At 40.5% G+C, this 19,596-nt stretch overlaps 1 protein-coding gene across 2 annotated transcripts; it reads right to left on the minus strand.

Annotated features, from left to right (window-relative positions):
• Window positions 1–2,205: 2,205 nt before the first annotated feature.
• On the minus strand, window positions 2,206–18,500 carry RAB43 (RAB43, member RAS oncogene family). 2 transcript variants are annotated; one of them, XR_014229166.1, is made up of 4 exons: window positions 18,239–18,500; window positions 8,774–8,957; window positions 7,133–7,852; window positions 2,206–6,311 (listed from the first exon to the last, which is right to left on the minus strand). XR_014229166.1 is itself a non-coding variant. In XM_082321416.1 (3 exons), the coding sequence occupies exons 1-3, from the start codon at window positions 18,449–18,451 to the stop codon at window positions 7,599–7,601; spliced, it is 651 nt and encodes a 216-aa protein (XP_082177542.1). In that variant the 5' UTR covers window positions 18,452–18,500; the 3' UTR covers window positions 2,206–7,598. The 2 variants fall into 2 exon arrangements, 1 of the variants encoding a protein (XP_082177542.1); XM_082321416.1 differs by having other exon boundaries at window positions 2,206–7,852.
• Window positions 18,501–19,596: the final 1,096 nt, after the last annotated feature.

Raw genomic sequence — 19,596 nt, forward strand, 5'->3', positions numbered from 1 at the left:
CAAACTGTATTAGCAAAGTTATTCTCCTCATCAATATTACCACCCTCTTAATAAAATGTATATAGCATTTTACTTTGTCAAGTACCAAACTACTTTTCACACTTACTTAGAATAATCTATTTTAATTCCATTTATAAAGGGAGAAAATGCTTACTTGCACACAGCATTGGGATAGGGAATGGACAGGGAAAAATACAGAATAATCAGGATGTTCTGCCTTTCACATTAATCAATTTTTTTTTTCCTGATAACTATTTCCCTTTAGTGCAAAACCAGTTCCATACAAGTTTTGTGCTTTTTTGCAATGGTAACTAGATGCTTTTGAATACAGTGGTAGGCATCTGTCTGCAGCTTTAACGTCTCTGGAAATTCAGCTCTTAACTCACTTTTAAAAGTACCTTCAAATTGTCAAGACAAGTCTGCATGCCGTGTTCAAAGGACAATCTTTCATACCCTTGTTTTCACATACAATAGTTAGGTACCTAAAATCACTCCCTCACTTCTTCATGTAAGTCTATATTGCTCATAGAATTTATTGCAGAAAAAATGGGTGTTGATCATCGCCTGTTTTACAGCACAGTGCAGTGTAATGGGCTGTTACTTAGCGGTTTCTGAAAAGACTGGCTTTTGGAAGTATACAGATTGTATTGGTCAGGTGCCTTAAAAAGACAATTTCTAAGGAAATACAGCCTTCCATTTAATGTTTTCCTCTGCTTTTATCTGGAGAAGATAATCTTTGTGTTATAAGGTTTTTTTGTATTGATGGAACAATTAGAAATCGTAACTGCTAGCTTGCCACAATTTTGGTCATATGTAAGGTACTTTCTTTAAGCTAAGATTTACAGAAACTGGGATCCTTTTAGCTAGCTATTACATCTGAATAGTGTGTACTTCAAGATGTTTGAGTGAGTTTATGGGGGAATTAAGGTTTAAACTCGTACAGAGTAGTCGATGATAAGGTATATGTTCTTCTGAAAGCTTAAAATAGGTGACTGCTGTTCTTAGTATCCTAGTCTAGGCTTTAAAGTTGAAAGATGTAAATGTAAGATTTTTTAAATGTTATGTTTATGACTAAAGGAAAATAAAATAATTCACTTGTAGTAATTTAGCTGTAACAGCAAATTTTGAATGGGCTAGGTAAGCCTTAGACAGAAATAGCTTAAACAGAAGCAGCTTTGTAAAGCTGCTGTACCTACCTAATACCTTACCCTGACCTACACTACCTACGCAGATGAACAATCACAAAGCTGGACTTGATTGATTTCAGAGTACAGTGTATTATATACACACATTACAGATCTTAAGTAACTGTCACAGGAGCAGGAGATTGATAGCTATACATGTGCATAACTGTTGGTTATAGTCTGTCTGGTAGCCCTTCAGCGCTTTGTGATAGGAAGATTAATCCTCAGTTTTTTGTTAAATTTGAGGTTGAAAGTAAGTGGAAATCAGTGTCAGCAGGTCAGTTGGATAATCAAATTGGAAATATCTCAATTGAAGTCTAAAAATATCTTGCAAAAGAAACATGGAAACTTACTTTTTTAATGTTAAAGAGAACCCCAATAAATTTTTATCAAGGTACAATCTTGGATCTTCTAAAGGTTTTCAAATGGTATCCTGAGGGAGAAAGACATACTTTTTACCTCATAATGGAAGGAATAGGTTCTAAATATAGCTTTAAGCCCATTTAACGGCTCTCTGAATGTTAGAATATGCTGTTACCATACACTTAACTATTTTATCAATCCATTCTTCTTCAGTATAGACAGCAGTCAAATTTCTGTTGTACAAAAAGTGAACGGGAAAACCCATAACTATTTGTGTAGTGTATTATTTTACCTTTGGGAAGGAAAGTATTTTCTTTGAACTGAGTAAGCATTGATTAAACGTAACACATTTAGTTGGACTAAATAGAAAATCTTCCCTGACTGTTACTCAGGCTTCACTTTTCTCATTCTTGTGAAGTTATTCTGTTCCCTTGTTTTCCACTGGCCACTGACTCATATAGAAAAACAAGACAATTTTTGACACAGTCTGTCTTCAGTGATGCCTCATTAGGAGTGTAATACAGGTAACTGCCTTTATCAGTATTCAAGTAATAGAAACCCTTGTTAGAAAAGACACAGTGAAAAAAAAATAGCAACCCTTCTGTGCTTCAAAGAATTATTTTTAAAGTGCATTTTAACATTTTTCAGTCATATTAAAAATATGTTATCTAAGATCAGGATAGCAGAATATGCTGGCTATTTTTATCTAACCTCTGGCAACAATTCCATGGACAGCAAATATACATTTGAGTTGGTTTGTTTGTTTTGATTTTGTAACCCTGCTCTTTTCCAAGTAAACTAAAATGAAATGATAAAAAGGATGCAGAGGGCTAAACTTGTGCTGGAAATCAGAACATCTAGTTGTGGAATAGTTGGGTTTTTTTTCTTCTGTAAAGTACGCAGTGGGGATTGCAATTAAATTGTTCCATCTGAGATTTTCTGCTGTTTCGAATAGCTCTACAGCCCAATTCAAGAGTTGTTAAAAGGAATCTAACATCACCTGGCCAGTAAAAACTAAGATACCCAGGAGGCTGGTTCTTTAACTGAAATGTCAGTGGGATGATCAGCACCAAAAGATACAACAAAAATAAAACTGGGACAGTATTTCCCAAATCTATGAATCTCTTCTTATAGCACAGAAAAAAATTGTCAAATCTGAGAACAGCCCAATTATAAAGGACTCTTCTCTGTGACTCTGAAGTCACTATACTTCATACAAATGTAATAAAATGTAACTATTAATCTACATTAACAATATGGTGTCTTTTATTGCCAAATTTGTAAATCTAGAATGCCTTTTAGTTGATGAAACAACCTAGTATCATTTGAGAAAGGATAATTAAGTGGCTAGGGTGATTAGCCTAAACTTTGGGATTCATTTCAATTCCACCAAGAACTACAGATCCTTGGATCTGTTGTTCTTTAATTGCCTCACTTCTTGTACCACAAGGGTGGGAATCATCATCAGCTAGTGGGGCAAAGTGAGTCGTGTGAGAACTGCCTTTTCACAAGAGTGCATGCTTGCTCCAATTTCCTTGCATTTTCCCTGTTTACTGGTTGCACACTCTGCCCGTAACCTGGTTTGTTTCTGCGAAGTCTCCACAGAGAATGACTGACAGGGGTTAAACTGAGCACTCTCCAAGGTTGGAAGATAGCAAAAGGAGAGTAACTTTATTTTTCAGTTTCACAAAGCATGTATTGTTCTCACTTCATCTTCCTCCAGAGCACACTGTTTACCCAAAATAATGCAACAGGGTAAACTTCAGTGGTCTGTTAATATATTAAATATTTTGGAAGCAGGATAGGTAAAGAAAGATAAACAATTTCTGTTAATGAAATAACAGATAAATTCATCTTGATTTAAAGAGACTCTCTTTATAACATTGAGTAAAACAATCCCATGAGGAGAAATTAATACTGTTATCACCTCCCAGTTTCCTCAGGATTGGCATGAGATGGCAAAAGACATTCAAATGGTCAACTGGCTGGGACTATGGGATTAAATAACAGAAGTGTAAATCTGGGGCAAATCAAGGAAAGGCTTTAATGTTATTTAAGGGTGCTACTGCATGTGTGTATACATACTGTAATGCACTACTGCAGTAACGCATGTATATTGCATGTGACGATCAGCTCTATTCTTCAAATAATTATCTTCTTTAAAGGCAAAATAAAAACTGAGCAAGAGCTCCACTCTTCATGGAGTTCTTAGAAATCTATGCAGTATTAGCTGGGCTTCATTTAGTTTTGTAGTTTTCCCCCCCCAAAAGTGACCTGCTTTCCAGTACAGTGAGAATGATAAAATCATTAGGACTTTTCCTCTGTTCTTAAGTATGTTCATTTTTAAAAAAATTTGTTTTGCAAAGCAAATGTTAGCAGGTTTCTGGGCTGACATTTATTTGGTATTATATTTACATAATTATAAATATTTGTGCAAGTTCCACCCATGATGATGGACTGGATGAGTAACTGGAGATAAAATTAGCTCAAATCAAGATCAATACAAAGGATAACAACGCCCACACTCCTGGGAACCACATTGTGCTGATGATTTCATTTCAGTATTTGCCTCTGCATTCCACTCCTAAGTGTTACAAGGCAGGGATCAATGTCCCCTTCTGTGTTTTTGTAATATTTTGCACACTTTGGGTACTGCCAAAAATAAATGATAAATACTAATGCAAATACATGGTCAGCCAAGGAGATCTGCTTAAAAGCAATTACTGCACCATAGTCTTGTTAATGTTCAACTGCCAGTAAACAAGTTTCTTGGCAAATGTTTATGCTGTGAACTCTGATCATGCACTACTGAATTATTCACTTGATGTACATCAGTGCACATTTGTAACCTAAGATTTAAAACTGAAGTTTTTACCTGTAAATCTCAGGTTTATTGCTACTCACTCTCTTCACTCAGGTATCCTTTTGGTTTTAATAGGATTAATGGAATTAAACCAACAGGGCTGCCTTCCTAATACTTGAATTACATAGCTATGTGTGTGAATTACAGATTTACTAGAAGTCTTCAGAAGGGGAGTAAAAAGCTCTAAGTTACATTTACTGTTTAATTTATTTCTGGTCAAGAAGCTATCAGCCTAGTGACTATTGTGCTATTACTAATAGACAAAGAAAGGGTTTGGTAATTGAAATAGCCTTTTACTACTGACAGCCCAAGCACTGTCATTCGTATCTGCTACTGAAAAAATAAACCCAGTCTTCAGTCTCTTTGTTCCCTTTTGTTCAGTTAGGTACGGCATGCAAACTTGTATTACACTTGTTACAACATAGAAGAGCCAAGAGTTAGAAGACAAACCTGACTTAAAGCCACAGTCTTAGTTTTCTACAGCAAAATAAAAAAACTAATCTGAATTGCTGCCTTCATTTGAAAACACAGCAAACAAATCACTGGCACTGTATTTCATGTTTTCTGACTGAGACAGACTAACCTGCAGACAGAGCCTCAACCTTCAAGACTAGCTTAAGAGATACATGGGGGCAAATTGTAAGGAAAAGTTTAGTGCTTGGTCTAATTTTACTTTTTTACTAAAAAAACCTCAAAACTAAGGAAATAGATCAATAATTCCTCAGTTCTCCCATCTACTGTAAAAACACAATCATTCACTGACTGCATTGGAAGCAGGATTTATGTTCATTTTGCATCTTGCTCCAGTTTTAAGATGAGTTACTATGTAAACTACTGATTTCAGTCTGAGTAGTAGCAATACTGTTCTGAAGTATGTGAATTTTTATTCAGCATGGCTTAGATAATTTGGCACTAATCCTGCAAATAGTGGGAGGCTGAGCTTATCTGAGGGTCCATGTTCAAGCATGCAGAACTGTAGGACTGTGACCTACAGATGTAAACTATAATATGTCATGACATAAAGTCAAATGCTTGCTAGTATTCTGTATCTTAAGGACCATCTAACCAGGAGGAAAAGCAGTCACCAGGACTGAAGTTTGGCATGGACTGTCTTCATAGTTTCTCCCGAGAGTGGAATACAGGGTTTGCTAATCACTAACAAATCTAGAGTTCAGACAACTCCCATTTTCAGTGTCTAGCTACTGCTGGACACTAATTGCCTGTTATCTTTGGATGTAGGAGAGCTGGGAATGTCCTGGAAAACTATTCAAAAATACTACTGAGTACTGCACCTCAACCTGCTCTTCCATATAAAACATTAGAATTGTGAAAAGTATACTAATTAAAAAATTTAAGGCCCTTTCACTCTTACAACTATAAAACTTGAAAGCTAACCCCTTAGATTAGAAGCAAACAGGCTACAAAGCATACGGAACTCCTCAATTATCTACCTCAGTTTAAAAAAACAGAAAGACCAGAGAATGGTTTAATATTTTCTGTAGGAAGATGAATAGTACTGAAATGAGGATCCATTAGCCCTTTCTTAAATCTTCCTGATTTTCATGATACTGGATATGTTGAATGGCTAAAAACTGGTGTAGCCCTAGTAGCAAACCAGTCCAGGTCCTTTTTCATCAAGATTTTCAAGAAGGACAAGTGACTTCACTTTAAGCGGGTGCTTTCTGAAAATGAGCTCCTTCAAAGTATCAGGATTGCAAAAATCACTTGTCACCTATGAACACCTTTGCTTTAACTGCAGAGTTAAAAATAATCCTGCTTCTGCTCCCTTTGCAAATCCATTTTTGTAAGGTGCTTGAGCATGTAAATCCAGAGAGGAGTGCTGTCATCAGTACTTCAACTGCATCTACAACATCTAATGCAGAGCTGAATCTGAAAGACAACTATACGTAGTTGAATTATGAGATCTATTTTACTTAGCAATGTAGACTTCATCAACAGTGAAAGATTTTCCTGCTGAGTGTTTTCAAGAAATGAAAAGCAATTGGTAACTTGTGATAGGGAGAGGGAAACAGTTGAGTACAAAGTTGGAAGGGAACCACTTGAAAAGACTCCGGTTTCTTACAACCAGGAAGTCGCAATGCATGCAGTTTTCAGCTATTCCGAGGTCATCTTTGCCATTATATGCCCAGATTGTATTTAAAGAGATGGTTTAAAAAAAAAACAAAAACAACAAAACAAAACCCAAATCCACTTATGCCACTTAAGCAATAAACACTCTGGTAACATAATGTCAAATGAATGACCAGAATTAACCCTGTATATGACCGTTAGGCACATGGCAGGAGATCATGGCTACCAGTCAGTTCAAGGTTTCTTCAGTTCCTGTTTCCAGTGGTGCAGGTCTTGAGTTACGGAATGAAATTAAGCGACCTGAGGGCAAAAACTCAATGATACCCACTTGGGAAAGGGAGCTATCACTGTGCAAACAATAACAAATGAAATGCATCTACCCTCTCCTCAAGGCTGTAATTAAAATAACTACACTGGTCCAATCCTGCTTGACAGCAAGTCATGTGATATTGCTCAGGCTGATTTTGCTTTTTGTTAAAATGATAACTTAAAAAAATTATAACAAAACCTGAGAGAAGGTTTCCCCACCTGGGCCTGTTCCAATACTAACTAGCAACCCATATGCCCTAGGACACATGACTGCTATTTGGTCCTGTAATCAAAACGTTGGGAATTCTGACACTTGAAATACCTTTCTCAAAGACACTGTTACTTTCTGGTCATTGGTGGAGTGCTGAGGATTTAAACAGACACCATCAAGATTGCCTGTTCCAAAAGTGACCTCCTTTGCCAACAGTCCCATGCTAAATGCTTCAGAACTTTGGTTGTGCATCAGTCTCTTCCCCAACCATCCGTCTCCCCACTCCACATCACCAGTTCAAAGTTGTTTCCTCCACTTTTGTAACTTGTATGAAGATTACAGAAAAGAAAATGGTGGGGACAAATATTGAGTAAGTTTTTCAGAGGACTTGACTTTTAGGACTACCTCTCAGAAGTCCCTTTTTAAAAATAAGACACCAAAGCAAACAGGATTGTGTCTAACTTCTACAAAATTGCTGGTTTCACAGGAGGAGGAGAATATGGCTACCGTGCTACTCAGCATTAGGGTGAAGCACCATCTAAATTCCAGTAAAGTTAGGGGTATCACCTAGCTCATATCAGCAACCACACCCCCAGCCTTCCACAACGTCTTTGCTGTCAAGCTTAATGCTGTCAGTATTCTTCTCACTGAACATAGGGCCTCCATGCCTCATCATGAGCTCTGTAGCCATCTTCACAAAAGCCTCCTCCACATTGCTGGAGTCTTTCGCAGAGGTCTCTATGGCACAGATGATATTATCATAGTGTTCAGCCAGACTCTGAGCTTCTTCCAGCTGAACCTCTCGAAGGTCACTTAGGTCAGACTTGTTTCCTGGAAGAAAAAGAAAACAACAGAGTAATTTGTAATGACTATTTATGTCAGAGTCAGCAGGAGGTTCTCAGGTTGCCCAGTGAAACGGCAGAATTTCCATTCTTGGAGATTTTCAAATTTTGACTGAAAAGGCCCTGACCAACCTGACATTAGCCTTGCTTTGAGCAGGAGGTTGGACTAGATAATTTCCTAAGCCCTTTCCAACCTGTATTTCTGTATGACTCATATAGATAACAGAAAAAGTCAGTAAGTGAACAGTGGTGGCTATAGACCTCAACAGAAGAAAAATGGGCTAGAAATGAATGCTAAAACCATTTTGTGAAAACAACAGCAGTCTGTGGTTCCTACGGAAATCTAGAATACTACTGATGCTGTATTAGTGGGTCTACAGGCCCCAAGAGCCACATGTGAGTCAGAAATATTGGGGCTGGGAAGCAGAACTTCTAGCAGAGAACTGACAAACCCTGACTGCCCCAAAGTCCTTCCGAAATCCACTGTCTGCTTAAGTATGTGGGTGTTCTAGTTTGCCAAAACACGTTGGCTGGATACGATGGAGCTTCTTTGGGCCCTGGAAGCCTTATGGCCCTTATCATGAGAAGAGCTCCACAGCAATTGTGCCTCAGAACCTGGACATCTTGGGTACCCAGTTCTCCGTTAAGCGAGACGCAAAGGATTCAGAGCTGGCTTCTGATACAAAGCTGGCTACTTCTTAACAGAAGTTAATCAAAGCAAAACATTTCTGTTTTGATGAATCACCACTTTCTAATAAAAAAAAAAATACTGGGAAAATTTTCAATCGGACCTATTACATACATCTTAACTTCAACCAAAAATAAAACTGTTAACCATCTTAAACAAGTATTGCAACTAATTACATTATACAGTAATCCATAGCGCTTGGTATTAATATTTTTAACTCACCAATCAGTAATTGTACTATGTTGGAACCAGCATACTTTCTCACATCCTCGATCCAGCGAGGAATGGACAGGAAAGAGCCTCTCTTGCTGATATCATAGGCTAGGATTGCTCCATTGGCGCTGCGGTAGTAACTCTGTGTGATAGTTCGGAATCTCTCCTGGCCGGCCGTGTCCCAGATCTGCAACTAAATAAGACAAAGCATACAGTAAGACACTGGCTAGCAAGATTTCCTGAATCAAAAGATAGGACTTGATTCAATAACCTTGTCATAAATCTCCCTTATATGTAATACATTCTGGCATCATGTTTTTCTAGTCCTCTGCTCATGATTTAAGGATAATATACACTGGAGAACCTTTCCACACTTGGCTGCTCAGAGTTGATATCTGTATCAATTGAGACACTCTGGGTTTCTGCAGGTGAGCTCTGATGCATCCTTCTGTGGCAGATTATGAAATTATCACTTTTGTTTGTCCAGCCCTAGCCCTTTGTCACCTTTTCTAGCAGAGTTAGCAAAACAAGATGTTAGCCCATAGCCAAGCCACTCCAGTTCATCATCTGGTGTGTCACTGAAACTACAAGCGGGTTTTCGCTAGCATGTTGTCTGAGGTACTGACATGGTTTTGCCAGTTCTGCTAAAGGGGCAGTAACAACTGGAGTAGGATGTGGCAGCATCACCTGACAGCACTGATGCTGTTTTATAAGGAAATATGAGACAATTAAAATATATATATAGAATACATAAAATGTATAAAAGAATGTACAAAATGCCAGCAAATATAGGTTTCAATAAAGTCAGTCAAAGATCTGGTCAGTCTAGTCATGTGTCCTTTTTTAGGTGGTAGAACAGACACTACATCTGGGCAGGAAGAAGAAATGCTTAGGTTACATACTTCTGCCTAAATCCAGCAGCATAAGATCTAGGAGTTTAGTATTGAGGTTTAAGTTCCCAGTACTAGACATTACTGAGGAAGAAGCCGAATAACTCAGAGTGGACAAACACAACATCCTGCTCATAGGGAAAATTTATTTTAAAATCCTCTTGTTTTATACGTTGTCTAATGTCCTGGAACATGATGGTTTATATTCCAGGAGCTTTTAAGTAAAGTAACTGTGGATGTTCTCATTCTCTGTATAAATCTCTAATCCTTTTTGACTCTTTCAAAGCTCTTGGCTTCAATATATAGTAGCAATGAAACCAAAGAATCTCCTTTTACAAACTTTGTATTTTCTGTCCTCCTGTTGCACTTTTACTTCTCTGTTCCCAAATGATAAATGAGACCACTGCTTGTCTTTTTGTGCCATTCCTTATATTCTGCATCTCCTCTTAACTGAGATAGGACATAAGCAAATACTCCTGGGTTTTTTAATCTTCCCATATTGTGGGCCTGTTATTTATGAGTTCCCCTCTCTCTGAACCTCTTTCTTTTAAACAGCTGACAACAACTTAACATAATGCGCCAGTGATGTTTTATACCAAACAACATGGAATGATTTTCCCATTTATTTCTTTTGCACATTAGTATTTTGTTTGTATCTTCTTGACTCTGCTGCATGATTGAGCAGAAACTTTCACTTCGGAAAAGACTGTACTGATCAGATCGCTTTCCTGTGCTAACCAGGCATTTAGATCCCCAATGATGTATGTACAGCTTAAAAGGAATCAATCCAATGAAAAAGTACTTCTCAGTCCTGGTAAGAGTTTTCTCAGATAAGGGGAATGGACTGTAATGGACTCAGAAAACCACAAAGCAATGGAACAGATAATGATTTAGAGCAGTCAACAGAAAGTTACTAGAGACAAACAAGTTCATGGCAGGTTTATGTATGATGTTCTTTGTACTCAAGTCTCCCCCTAGACCTTTGTGTCTAATGTAGTTTTAAATCTCAATACGTGATTAGGTCAAGTGCAGAACAAGGCTAATGATGATTACCCAGCTCTTGGGTCTGAGAGATTCTGTGCATACAGAAGAATTATAAAGTTTTTAAATTAAAAAAAAAAAAAAAATTGTTTTAGCTTATACTTTTCACATAGTATAAATAAAAGTAATTTACCTGCAGCGTGACTGAGCAAGCCAGTCTTGGGCCTTGTGCTGTGTACTGGATTTTGAAAAACTCTGTATAAGTACATTCCATAGAATCACAGAATCATTGAGGCTGGGACAGATTTTGGGAGGTGACAAAGCCAACTGCCTGCTCAAAGTGGGGTCAAAATTTAATTTTTCCAGGAAGAATTGCTCCATGGTCTTCTCAGGGACCAAAACAAGTCTGACCAGCCTGTCATCCTCTTTCTGAAGATGAGTACAATATTTGCCTGGTCCTCCCCAATTTCCACAGCCTTTCAACAGTGATAGAGCAACCTCAAAATGTCACCAGCAAGATCTCACAGCATCCCTACACATTTTTTTACTCAAGCATTTATGCCTGTGTGTTCACAGGACTGAATGTACAAAGTTGCTGAAGCTCTGAGTGTCCTGCTGGGAACAGCACAGACCACAGGTTTGACCTTCTCAGGAGCTCAGACAGCAGTCTTCCTCCCAGCCCACCCACTCCAGGTAGGCTCTTTCCCTCAGGCATTTGAAGTTCATGCTCCCCTACTTGTCACTTCTCTTTTGTGTAAGGAGTCTGAATCATTTAGCTTTTTATGTGATCTTCAGTTTGTTGTGGTTTTGCTTTCATTGCTGAGACTACAGTATGTATTAGACCCATAAGCAGGTACTTTCTTTGCAAACATATACACCAACTGACACACCTGTTTGTCACTGTTCCCATCACTTCTGCTGGCAGGAGGAGCCAGATGAGTGCTCACTCTTTGTTCCAGGGAAAGTCAGGCAAATAAGGGCATGACTTAATGACTTGCTTAAGCCAAACTAAGACCATACTGTCACCAAAGACTTGCCATCCCAGCTGCATATCCTTGCAGTCTCTGTGCATTGAAACTAGCCCCTGTTAATCTGATTCACCATATAGCTTAATTCACTAATGTAACTGAAAAATAGGGATTTCCCTTTTGTTTGAAGGGTTAACACTAATTACGCAGCCACATGGTACTGAAAGCATGCAGACTGCATAGGGAGGAAGGTGTGATGATCTTTTAGAGCAATGGCAAAGTTGTCTTGAACCAATCACGAATATGCCTCTTCAGTTTAACTTGTTGCTGAAGGTGGGTATGAACTGATCCAATAACCTCACCTGAAGCTAAGGAGTCCTTGTTCAGTCTCCTCTGGCAGAGCTATGCAGAGATGGTAGTTTCAGCTCGTATGAATCAGTCTGCCTTGCAGCATGCTCAGTGTGCAAAAGTACTTTTTGGGAGGCTAATAACAACTCACTCCTTACAATTTGGAAGCTTGAAAACCTGTCCTGTCACATTGGTTGAAGTTTTAGTAACTGTCTTATTTTAAATCATTAAGAACACACACTGCAGACACACACAGAGTATGCAAGTATTATGAACCAGATTACCTAATTTAAAGGAAGATGTATTCCTGAAGACAAAATATAGCTAATTTGCTTGACAGCATCTTTAGAAAACTCTGAGAAAAATATTTCTGTATGGCATGAATCAGTCTGATACATGATTAAAAAAAAATAAGTAATTACAAAAATACCAGTTCTGATCCTAAGTAAACACTATTTTCTCCAGTAGGTGTACAGACATACATTTCAGACAATTCTATTGAAAAAGAAACATGACAATTATATATAAATACCAATCACAACTATAATTTAAACCCACCATTTTATAGTAAAAATTTTGTATAGTCTCTCTGTCAAACTATATTTACAAGTATGTAACTCCTGACAAGAAATAACAATTGCAAATTCTTTGGAAAAAAATTTAGTCTCAGTATTTCTTATTTAAAAGTCCCTCAATATAACTTAGATATTAAAATCAAAATACAAAATGAACTGCACTAGCCACAGGTTACAAAAAAATATGATCATATACTCTTTTATATTGTATAAGTGTATCACATATGCAATATAGACACAAAGTTCTTAATTATTTATTTCCTCGATTTAAGTGCTTCAGCTTTGTCAATAAGCCATGTCTGTCACTTAGTAACCTTTTTAAGCAATTCCTGATTTTGTAATTACTTTGGCAACAATTTTGTTGTAAGAAAGACAGACAGAAGTTAGGATTGCTGGAGAATTGTGTTAAATTCATCTGAGGATACTAAGAAAAAACACCTATGAAACAAGAGATTGGTAGCAGGCCTTCAGGGGGACCATCTCTAGTACCAAATGAGGACAGGATAAAGAACAGAGAATAAATACCCATTGTTCAGAAGGAATATGACAGAATACCCTAAGTGAACAAAGGCAAGGAGCCACCTTTGTGCTAATTGTTTCACTACTGAATGCCCATTTACTTACAAAAGCTGGTTATTTTGATCTGCTCTTAGCTTTGGATTTTTTGGACAGCAGAGCTCTTGGCACTGGCTGGTACTGAATAGCAGCGTACTAAACCAACTATTAACTCCTGTAAGATTTTTCATGACTCCATATAATCACTGTAGAATTGGAGCTTTCCATACGTACATTAGACAAAGTCTTGAACATCTCTTCATATTTGCTTTTTCACCTTTTCCTGTTGGGAGGGAGTACACAGGGAGTGTATGTCATTCACCCCTTGCAAGGGTGCAGGCTGGGGTCTGACTGACTGGGGAGCAGCTGTGCTGAAAAGGCCCTGGAGCCAGCAGTGTGTTCTGGCAGCATCCTGAGCTGTATTGAAAGGAGCAAAGCCAGTAGATCAAGGGAGGTGATTATTCTCCTTTATCTGGCAATTATTAGATTCCAACTAAAATACAGTGTCCAGTTTTGGGCCCTTCGTACAAGAAAGACATTGAAGAACTAGAGCAAGTTCAGTAAAGGACCATCAAGGTGGTCAGGTAATTAGAGCACATACCCTGTGAGAAGAATCTGAGGGGAAACAGGCTTATTCAGCATGGGGGAGGGATTCGAGATGACCTGTTAGCTGCTGTCCAGTACCAACTGAGCCAGGCTCTTCGCAGTGGCACATGATGGAAGATGAGAGACACCAGAGAACAACTGAAACAAGGAATGTGATGTACTTGATGTAAGGGGGAAAACAGAAGGTGGTAACATTTATTGTGGGTCTCTGGAAGATCATTCTGGGATGTCTGATTGGGCTTAAAGAAAGCAGAGTTTCAACTATAGAAATAGATGAAGTGTTGAAAATAGTGAGTGACAGGTTGACCAAAGAGCACAGTAAACTAATATTATCAAATGGCTTCACGTGGATTCTTCTTGCATTGATAAACATATTGTTTATCAAAGGTTAATGCTTAACAAATGTCCTCAAAACACATTAAATAATTTCTCTCTCCCTTCCTACATACTTATTAAGTACTTTCCTGATTCTTCTAAAGTATGACGGGAGTTCAGGTTTACTTTTGCTTGTGAAGCAGCATTAATAATAACTAAGTACATCCTATGGCTGATACTTTCCTTTACAAAGATAGAAATGTCACTTTTGTGCTATGAATTCTTCAAAATATAGCGACTTCCATAAAATTTCCCGGTAGTGAAATGGCGGATGCAAAGACCGTGTTAAATGATTCTTAACCAACTGACTGTGTCTAAATCTTGTCATCTCAAATGGCAAATAGTAATATACATTTCTGTACGCTGGCAAATCACAACACTTGCTCCTAAAAAGACTTACTGAAACAATCTTGCAACTTAATCTATGTAGTTTTTGCCAAAGCAACAAAACTAACATCTGTATGGCAATGTATTTCAATTTAAAGTGATATTCATCCACAGAACAGTTATGATAAACTAAATTCAATTGTTTCCCCTGCAAAATTTTCAGAGAATGAGGAATCCCTGTTTGCTGGCAATGCAGCATTCTTGTTTGCTCTAGCATTATGAGTGTCAAAGTAGTTGACAGAGAAGAGAGCTACCCTTTCCTCTGGATATCAAAGAATATTGCTTCCATGTAATAACCAATGGCTTCATTTGTATTTGTTTAGCAATGTTATTAAATACAACAGTCAGGAGACAAGACAGTTAACAAGTCATCATTTTATACTATTTGCAATTTGGGCAGATAATGACACATTACATTTTGGGCCATTTTGAAAGGAAGAGAGTTACAGCCACGAGGCCTGAATAAAAGCCAAGAATCTTGGTATCATATGGGCTGACAAAGCTTGTAAATTAAAAAGTGCAATGATACATAAAGAAGTATTTGTTATAAAAGGAATGTGTTTGTTTTCAAATGTTATTCTCTCCTGCTGCTTTCTGAAAGATACAGTGAGAGAAAAAATATCGCATAAAGGAAAAAAATATTCAGTATATGTAAAACACTATGAAATGACAGCATAAAGTAGACAGTAAAGATACCCAATTAATTTATCAGTTCACAGGAGGAAGTTCATCAGAAGAAAAGAAATTTTGTTATTACTAGCCATGACTTGTGGACTTGGACTTTGGAATGTCCTTGCCTATCATTATGTAAAATCTTAGTTCCACCGTTTTATAAATAACTTTTCTAACAGTGACATAACAAGTTACAAAACATTTTTGTTCTGTTTCCCAGATTCTTTCTATCACTTAAAGAACAAGTAATTATTTTATCAACAGGGCTTTAATCACTATGCATTAAGTCAACAACCACAACTTTTGGGAACTACAGTCTGTACTCTAGGATTTAGCCAGCTAAGAAGGATGTGTTCTGGAGAGTAGTAATGCCACAATTTAAACCTGTTAAACAGCATATACTACAGCATTTTTTTTAAATTAAGATAGACTGCAGACATTTCATAAAGCTGAGGGTGGGAAATTCTAGATATATGCTGGTCAGAATTTGCCTTTCTGATAAAAATCAAGGTGGTCATCACAGGTAGCTTTGACTTTGAAGTTCCATTAGAACCCAGTGTGCTAGATCTGCCAAATCCCTGCCTGGCTCCGTGCCACGTGGCCTGCCTTTTAGCTCCAACACCTCCAAGAGCCCACAGCTCACAACAGCCTGTCCCAGAGGCTTGTATAAGCAGCAGCACAGAGAATCCCCTGGCATACTTTTGTAAGGATCTTTTTGTAAGGTCAAACAAACTTTATTTTAAACATGTCCTAAACATCTCTTGATTTGAGGCATCCCAATCAACAATTTATCAGAAACTTTTACACAAGTTTATCTCATGACTGAGACAGAAACAATGAGAAACACAGTGTATCTCTCACAGAGCACATGTGCAGGCTTGTTTACTAACAGGTTAGGATATGATCTGTTCAGATAGCTAAAGCACTCCTCCTAGAATCACTATAACCTACACCAAAACTAAATTTGTAAAATGTGCAAGATACACACACCTGATAGTAAGAATTTATTTACCTACATTGTAAGGGAGCTCACAAAAGTATGATAAAATGCCTCCTTGTTTTCTGTTTCCTATAACATGCTGAACAAACCTACCCAGATTAGATGGACTGCTCTGAATCTCAATCCAACTGGAAAAGCCTGACTGGAATTTAAACTTCACATACAGCACACACCTTAACAGACCAAACAAAAAAAACTCCAAGCAAATGTTTTGATATTCTAGTTGTGTCCCTGACTCAGCAGCTAACAAAAATGTCTGTAAATCAGCAACAACATTGGATTCATTTGCCTAAAGTAATGCTTAAAATACCCTTCTTCAATCTGTGCATCCCTAATTTTTTCCTCAGTGGAAGTACAGAACAATCCAAAGCAAAAGAAAGCATCAAGAGGCTTGCATTTTCTTACTTGTTTTTCGTAAAAGACTTAGAAATAAATTGACAGGTTTTGTTACAGACTGACTACTAATACAGCAATATTCAGGTGTAAGTAATGACAATACGAAAAAGTACACCTAGGAAGTTTGGGTTGTTTCCTGGGCTAGCCCTCTCCTACTCCTTAAGTCTGTGGCTGAGCCCCCTGGCATCAGGAACAGACGCATTTGTCATTTTCTATGTGCCTGGCATTTAAATGGAGCCAGGTTTCAATCTGAAAGGAGAAACCCCACTTCTAACAGCTCACTTGCTAGAAAGCGCGGGAGAGGTACTAATAGCACAAACAGAAAATCTGACTTTCCTTTTCAACTGCTAACCCCAGCTATACATGCTAGGAAAAGGTATACTACTACCAAGGAAGTGAACACCTTTGCTAGGTGTGGAACTTCTAATCCCCCTCCTTTCCTAAAAAGTGTGAGCCTTCATTTCTTCCATTTTCTGCAACTTTCTCTGCCTGATATTCTTATCACCAAAGTTAACTTATAAGGAAAAGACAACAGAGGTCTTTAATACCTACTTTGGTAAACACAGACCAAAATCCAACTGCAATTACCATATTTCTGCGTCACCTTTCATCTCGAAAGCTTTACAGTTTTGTGACCTTTCCCAGGCAGTGACTGCATTAAGTTCTGTTTAGTCACACTGGCGATAAGTCAGGGTAGTTGTATGACCCCATTCTAGAGGGGGCTGCTGAAGGGATTTATTCCAGCAACCCCCTACTAACTGCAGGTGCTTTAAGCCTTTTTTCCTGCTGTTTGATCATGCTTCTGTGCTCGGAGGCCAAGTCTGTTGTAGGGAATTTGTGCCACCGAGAATCTGAGGATAATTCCACCAGGTAAATGTCCTGTCCTCTTTCTAACCCTAACAATGAGCTGATTTTCTCCAGCATAGGAAAAGCAGAAGTCAGATTTAGGGCTGATTTGTTCTGGTTTGAGAAGAACTATGAAAGCTGCACTTTCTGAGACACCCTGTAAACTCTGTCTTAAAATAATTTTAAACGTGCCTAATTCAACAACCGCTCCCCCCGCCTCTCTCAATCTGCCAGTTCCACATCCCTTTCCGGAAACATGACAGTCCAGCTGAGGTTCCTTCTGGCTGGTAAGCAAACGACGGCCAGAAGCGAGCCTGCCTGACCGAGGGGTGCTGCAGTTACAGTACAGCGGAGGCAGAGCCCGTCCTCAAGAGCGGGTTTGCAATGGGGCTTGTTCGTGTGGTGCTAACGAGGCACCGGCCCGACTGGCGGCTACACAGCTGATCCTGCCGCAGCAAAACAAGTGAGCGGATGCGCCTGGTCCCTCCTCGCCCGCAGGAGCTTTGGGGAAGGCGGCACTGGCGCCGAGCAGCCCGTCCTCCCAGCACAGCGGCAGCGCACGGACGAGCCAGCAGCGGGACGGGGCAGGGGCGGCCGGAGCTGCCCTGGGGCGGGGCACCCGGACGGGCGGCACCGCTCGCCGCCAGCCGCTGTCTCGCCGCCAGCCGCTGTCTCGCCGCCGCCTCCTCCGGCAGTCGGGCCGGGGCCGGGCGGCCCCGCCGGCATCTCGGCGGCTGTGCCGGCCCGCAGCTCCGCGACGCCGGGGGGCGGGCCGGGAGGCGAGCCCGCAGCTCCCCGCCCGCTCCGCCAGCCCCGGAACCGGAGCGGCGGGGTGTCGGGCCGCAACCTCCGCCCCGGGCCGCCGCTCCGCTCACCTTCACCCGCTTGCCCTGGATCTCCAGGCTCTTCATGGTGAAGTCCACGCCGATGGTGCTCCCCTGGCGCTCGGCGAAGGCCCCGGTCTTGAAGCGCTGCACAAGGCAGGTCTTGCCCACGCTGGCGTCCCCGATGAGCACCAGCTTGAAGAGGAAGTCGTAGCTCTCCTCCGGGTCGGGGCCGGGCCCCGCCGGCGCTGCCGGGCCGGGCATGGCGCTTCCGCCCGCCGCCGAGGGGAGCCGGGCTCTGCGCGGCTCTGCGCACTCCCGCCGCCCCGCGCCTAGCGCTGGGCCCGCCTCCCGCCCGCCGCGGTGCTGCATCCCTGGCACCGCCCCTCCCGCTCTCCGCCCCGGCCGCCGGCGGAGCACGCCCGCCCGCGGCCGCGGTGGTGGCGGGGCGAGAGGGGGGGTCGAGCGGGGCGTCGAGCGCAGGCTCGGCTGCCGCCTGGGGCACCGCGCCTGCCTCGCCGCCTGCCCGGGTCGGGCCGGGGAGCACCCGACCTGCTGCGGCCTCCCGGCGGTCCCCAGGACCGCCCTAGGCCGCGGAGCCGCCGGCAGGTCCCCTGGTGGGCCAGTGCCCGCGGGGCCTGCTCGGGTCGCGGTCCGACATAAACCATCGCGTGTGGGCAAACTGCGTTAGTCAACTGTCCTGAGTGTCACTGATTAGCCATTAATCACTACCAGTGCCCCCACTACCAGTGCAGAGGACGTGCACACGCGAATATTTGTCCACGTTCTTGCTGGCATGACATATTTTTGTGATGTATTATTTCTGATATGTTTTACAGTTACTGACATGTAGAAATAAACAGGTGCAATTACACCATTAAGTCATCCGGGAAGTGCAGCTGATTTGCCTCGTTGGCGTTTCATTTTTAGGTCTGAGCTGGGGTGTGGTTTGTTTCCAGAGTCACAGTCCAAGGCTCAGGGCTACAGTTTTTCACCCTTGCAAGGTGCTGCACTGCTCAGACATGTCTTTAAGACTGTTAACATCATGCTACGTGTCTTCCATACGCACGTGTATATGTGTGATTATATATTGCATCACAAACTGGTTATGTGTATTGAGAGAAGTGTATCTCAGCAATCTGGAATTACGTGTGTTTTAACTGCTACCTGGGTTATCTACAAAACAAACTGCTCTTTAGTAGGTACTCTCCTTTAGATTATATGGTGAGTCAAGATGCTAATAAAAATCAGCTTTACTAATAAAATACTTTGACACGGCACATTTTGTTAGTCTGTTCTTTGTAACAAAGATTTGCTAAATTCCATTGTCATAGTTTCAAATGACAAAACTGTGAAATGAAACTGTTTAATTGCAGAGAGTAAGACTTATATTTTCCCTTAGGCAGCTG

Source organism: Platalea leucorodia (genome assembly GCF_965183815.1).
Source record: "Platalea leucorodia genome assembly, chromosome: 9".
Lineage (NCBI taxonomy): Eukaryota > Metazoa > Chordata > Aves > Pelecaniformes > Threskiornithidae > Platalea > Platalea leucorodia.

Bases quoted from the DNA above. Each gene is read 5' to 3' on its own strand.
- RAB43 (XM_082321416.1), bottom strand. From the start codon at position 18,451: ATGCCCGGCCCGGCAGCGCCGGCGGGGCCCGGCCCCGACCCGGAGGAG. The intron at 8,958-18,238 runs GTGAGCGGAGCG...TGTCTTATTTAG, and splicing joins TCCAGGGCAAGCGGGTGAAG to TTGCAGATCTGGGACACGGC. The intron at 7,853-8,773 runs GTGAGTTAAAAA...TTTTTCTTCCAG, and splicing joins CATAGTACAATTACTGATTG to GAAACAAGTCTGACCTAAGT.